The sequence below is a fragment of the Bicyclus anynana genome, chromosome 16 (assembly GCF_947172395.1).
Source record: "Bicyclus anynana chromosome 16, ilBicAnyn1.1, whole genome shotgun sequence".
In the NCBI taxonomy this organism is placed as follows: domain Eukaryota; kingdom Metazoa; phylum Arthropoda; class Insecta; order Lepidoptera; family Nymphalidae; genus Bicyclus; species Bicyclus anynana.
In genome coordinates this window covers 3,847,851-3,853,348 of record NC_069098.1, presented here as the reverse complement: position 1 = coordinate 3,853,348, position 5,498 = coordinate 3,847,851, and the positions used below count along the sequence as shown (strand labels likewise).

At 35.5% G+C, this 5,498-nt stretch overlaps 1 protein-coding gene across 1 annotated transcript; it reads right to left on the bottom strand.

Annotated features, from left to right (window-relative positions):
- Positions 1–210: 210 nt before the first annotated feature.
- Positions 211–3,367, bottom strand: LOC112053569 (uncharacterized). The gene is made up of 4 exons (XM_024093029.2): positions 3,237–3,367; positions 1,546–1,900; positions 898–1,067; positions 211–604 (listed from the first exon to the last, which is right to left on the bottom strand). The coding sequence occupies exons 1-4, from the start codon at positions 3,249–3,251 to the stop codon at positions 260–262; spliced, it is 885 nt and encodes a 294-aa protein (XP_023948797.2). The 5' UTR covers positions 3,252–3,367; the 3' UTR covers positions 211–259.
- Between the last annotated feature and the right edge of the window lie 2,131 nt (positions 3,368–5,498).

The window sequence follows — 5,498 nt, the reverse complement described above, 5'->3', positions numbered from 1 at the left end:
AACTACGGATTTTCCGGGCTATGTGTTAATTCAAAGTAAAATCTATTTCCATTCCAAATTTCAGTCAAATCGCTTCAATAGTAGCGGCGTTAAAGAGTAACAAACATCCAAATAAACATACATTCATACAAACATTCGCGTTTATAATATTATTAGGATTATAAACTTAAACGATTCATCGATTTAGACAAAAAAATCTTTACAAGAACGTATTAATGATATATTTTTATTTGTAAATATATATTAACGTAATATTAGCCTAAGATTCCGAATAAAAATTATTAATTTGAATTTGAGTTTCCACAGTTAGCTGTTGCAATTGGCCATGAAAGATCACATCGTTCATCAGCTTCTTGGCGATAATCCTCTGCTGGTGATTCATAGTTCTTAGTTCTGCTGCTACGTTTTTGCCGAAAATGTCATACTCGTCCTTGTCATTATCTATTTTCCTCGCAATGTAACTAAGGATTTCATTCGTGGATTCGTTATTTCCGTCGAGTTGGAAGGACTGATTGGGTTCTATTTTTGGGATTATATTGGAAGCATTTGGCGATTCCCAAGTTTCATGCGCAGATTCCACTAATTCCGATGAAACATTTGAAATCTAAAAAAAAGAATGTCATGAAAATTATAATTAAACATCTCTCAACTAATAAAAGAAACGGCCAAGTGCGACTTGTAACTCGCGTGAAGAGGGTTCCGCACGATGTTAAATAGCAACCAAAATTATAATACATTTAAGATACCAATGGGTAAACCTAACCTAGTAGTAGTTACAGTTTATTTTGCCAATCTTGAGTGTTAATTATGATTATTTCTATAAGGGAACTTTTATCTTAAATTAATTTTTTTTTTAATCCAATTACTTTTGACAGTGAACAATGAAATGTTACTTACAACAGATTTTACAGAGATATTATCTTCGTCGTCGCTTACATATTCTTTGATTTCAAGTTCCTCGAAAGAAGGAATACATTTCTCTGATGAATTGTCATCAGCAATTAACCTATCGGATGCAATATTTGACTTTTCAGTTATGCTGTCTATATTGGATTTTTCCCATGAATCTGAAATATAACTAATTAATAAAGTAACTTTATATTCCAACATATATAAATAAAAATTTATTCAACATAATTAATACGTTAGCATTGCCAAAGAAGATTTCTGATCTAAGGTATAGGAGATAGGGGATTATTTTAATTATATATTTTACTGCGAATCTACAATGATATACTAATGTAGACTTATTTGATACTCGTCCAAGTTAATTCAAAAAGCAATTGTCACTAAAAATGTGAAATTATAATGTAAAAGAAGCTTAAATTTTCAATATTTAATGCAATTAATCTGTGGTTAACGGTGCTGGTTGATGATCGAGTGTTATTAATAAGTTATAGATATTTTTTAAATCTTAATCGTTTACTGTTCGTTATACCAAATAAATTAAAAAATATATTATTTAGATCAAATTCAGACCTCTACATAGTAGAGTGGTTTGGTTTTAAAACTAAGTTTATTGATATTTACTATATCTATACATACCTTCCATGTGCTGGTTTAGAAACTCAAGTTGCTTATAATACCATAATTTGGGAACATATACATCATCCGACGTTTTAGCTGACTTTAAACTCTCAGAAACTTTTCTTCTTTCTTTTCGATGCGAAGCGCGTATAGACTGGAGCTTCCTTTTTATGTCAATGACAGTGATTGTAGGTTCAACCTTCTGTGCATACTTCATCAGCCTAATATATGCTAATACTTTGGACTTCTTTTTTCTATATTCAGGGTTTTGCGTATTCCACAGACATGGGTTCTTGCGGAATGCGTCAATGAATTTGGAGATGAACTCGTGACTGTGGAGCCGTAAATTGACGACTTGACTTGACGAACCGACCTAAAATGTAAAAAAATACTTACAAACGATACGTAGATAGAAATCTTTAGGTCAGATCAATTAGTAGAAATGAAAATTTGGTAATAGTAACAGAAAGCTTGACTAAAGAAACCTTAGGTCGTCGTCATCAACCCATATTCGGCTCACTGCTGAGCTCGAGTCTCCTCTCAGAATGAGAGGGGTTAGGCCAATAGTCCACCACGCTGGCCCAATGCGGATTGGCAGACTTCACACACGCAGAGAATGAAGATAATTCTCTGGTATGCAGGTTTCCTCACGATGTTTTCCTTCACCGATTGAGACACGTGATATTTAATTTCTTAAAATGCACACAACTGAAAAGTTGGAGGTGCATGCCCGGGACCGGATTCGAACCCACACCCTCCGGAATCGGAGGCAGAGGTCATATCCACTAGGCTATCACTGCTCATAAACCTTAGGTAGATACATACAAAAGACATTTTGACGGTGTGCGCGGTGGATTTACAAGCCAAAGGTCCTGGTTTGATCCCTGGCTGGGTCAATTAAGGTTTTCTTAATTGTTCTAGGTCTGGCTGGTGGGAGACGTTCGGCCGTGACTAGTTACCACCCTACCGACAAAGACGTATCGCCAATCGATTTAGCGTTCCGGTATGATGTCGTGTAGAAACCGAAAGGGTTGTGGATTTTCATCCACCTCCTAACAAGTTAGCCGCTTCCATCATTGCATCATACCTGATAGTAAGTGTACCATCAGGTAAGGGCTAACTTGTAAGGAATAAAAAAATACACACTTATCCAGACATTTCTAAATTGAATGGTATATATTATTATTATTATTCCAATGCTTGAATACTCGGAAATCAAATGTTCGAAATCCATAAGAACATAACCTATTATATTGTTTACCGTTAAATTACTACTCCTATGAGTATCTGTGGTATTTGAACCCTAAGGCAAACTTCTGTGCTTCTGCTTTCCTAAATCTTTCACGGACAAATAATTAATTGGAGTTCATAGCAGTTATACGATCCAAATGACAAATAAAAATATTCACACTAAAGTTTTCAAAATGCAATTACTAATTCTGTACAGTATCAGTATCAAGGAAACTAAGAGCATAGACAAAGAAATTATTTATTTATTTATTTATATACATGAAATATGCCCAGACATTACAGTTTCCCAATTCGCCTCTCGAGCAATCAGAAATAATAATTACAATAATAAATCTTAAATTACAAAATGAATATTAAACAAACAAAATAATTTAAAAATAATAAATTCAAATTCAAACAAATTAAAAATTAAGAATAAATTAACATTAAGCAAGTCAAATAAATAACCTAATACTTACTGAAAAACGAGGCATTGTGGAATATTTAATAGGATTCAAGCACTAGACAGCAACAGATAACATGACAACCGTTCTTGATGAATGCACGTTGCAAAATGGCGGCTCGCGGCTCGCGCTGGGATATCGACCCGCGGTCTTGTGTGCGCGTGTACGAGTCCATCCAAACAATAATACACCGAACGCGTGTTCTGAAACCAATCTTATTAGTACGGAATAGAGTTGAATATTGTATGACGTACGGATGCAACAGCGAAGTTATCTGCGAGCATAACAAGGTTGATCTCGTGAGCGTGACTCGTCGTTTGACGAACTATAGCGATATTGTGGCTACTTTCCCGATATTGTGGCTTTATAAAGCCACAATATCGGGAAAGTAGTAGATTTTGTTTATTTTACAAAAAATATCTTTTTCTTAGAATAGTTGTATACTTAACCTAAGTGTGAAACTTAAGTGATATAAATTCTGTGGTTTAATAAACCTTAAAATAATTTTTGATATTTAAATTGAATTTTGTATAAAATGTATTTTGATATTTAGGTATTTAGAGAATTGTGCCATCTAGTAATAAGTTTATAAAGCATCTGCCCCCTTAGCCAAGTGGCACGTCGATTCTCTTTCTACGGTCGCTAACGCTTCGAAAACGAGAAAGATGTATGGGAATGACAGGGAATGACATTTGCTATTCACGTGACTCGTGAATAGCAAATGTCATTCCCTTTCATCTTTCTAGTTTTCGAAGCGTTAGCGACGGTGGAAAGATAATCGGGCCACTTGGCTAGGCTACTGTTTATTCAACTCTGTCCAATGCTCTGAGACAAATCCTTTTAGAAATTCCTTGTAAATTACAACAAAACAGACTATTAATTAAAATTAGACAAAAGATCTTCGTACCTACAATAAATTAGTACAATATTATTTATATTTTCAATTGAGCTCCCAACAAAACGCTATGCGACGCAAATATTCTCACAATTTCCGATTTCATTAGCGTTGATAGCTTCTGCGCCCGAGCGAATAAATTTGCCTATTTAGAATAAATTCCTCTCTTCATACCATCCGCATTTTAATTATAACGAGATATTGTAACGATTCATAATAAGTAATTATTATAATAATCATAATAATGCAAACAATTTAACACTTTCACAGTTCTCATACAAAGTAAGTAAGCTTACCACCACAAGTTCAAATAGGTTATTAATCATTATTATTAACGGCCTCTTGCATGGATTTCCAAGCTTGATGTCCTCGGTACATCTAGTAGAGGGTAACCAACATTGCGCTTTCCGGTGCGGGGTCGCTTTTCCAGCACCTTGGGACTCCAACGGCTTCCCGAACTATGTGGCCTGCACATTGCCACTCGCTGAGCGTCGGTGACTTTGGTTTGTCTACGGGTCTCCTCATTTCTGATTCGATCACGCAGAGAAACTCCAAACATAGCTCGCTCCATGATTCCTAGATTATAGACACTACTTACTAGCGGACCCGGTCAAGCTTCGCTTTCACTTCTTCCCTATACCTACCCTATTCTACCCTACTCCTACCCTACCCTATACTAATCCTACCCTACTCCTACTCTACCCTTACCTACCCTTACCTACTCCTACCCTAGTCCTACTCTACACCTACCCTACCGGTACCCTTCCCTTACCCGTACCCTACCTCTACCTGTACACTACCCGTATTCTATCCCTACCCTAAATTAGTCACACATAGTCTGCATACCAATTTTTAGCTCTCTACCTTGAAAATTGCGTAATTGTCCATACAAAATTACACCCCCTATTTTAAGGATGTGGGGGGTTAGAAAAAGACAAAAAGTAGCCCATGTCACTCCCTATCCTTCCAACTATTTTCACTTAAAAATCACGTCAATTCGTCGCTCCGTTTTGCCGTGAAAGACGGACAAACAAACAGCCAGACACACGCACTTTCACATTTAAAATATTAAAAAGTATGGATTAATGAGAAATATACCCTGACTAACTATGTCAGTTTAGATTTAGACATAGTTCCATAAGCTTTAGCCATCAAGGCTTCGTAAGACCGGCTTCATTTACTACTCCTTTGTAACATAGGCAGTCTGGATTTGCAACGCGTTACGTGAGATCAAACACGTCTAAATTTTCACTCAAAAGGCATAAAGGAAAATTCTGTTGACTAGGAATTTTCACGTAAAAATCAATAACCGCATAATCAACATATAGTCCTGAAATAAACATATTTTATTTTATTTTATTTTTATTTTTTTTATTTTTTAT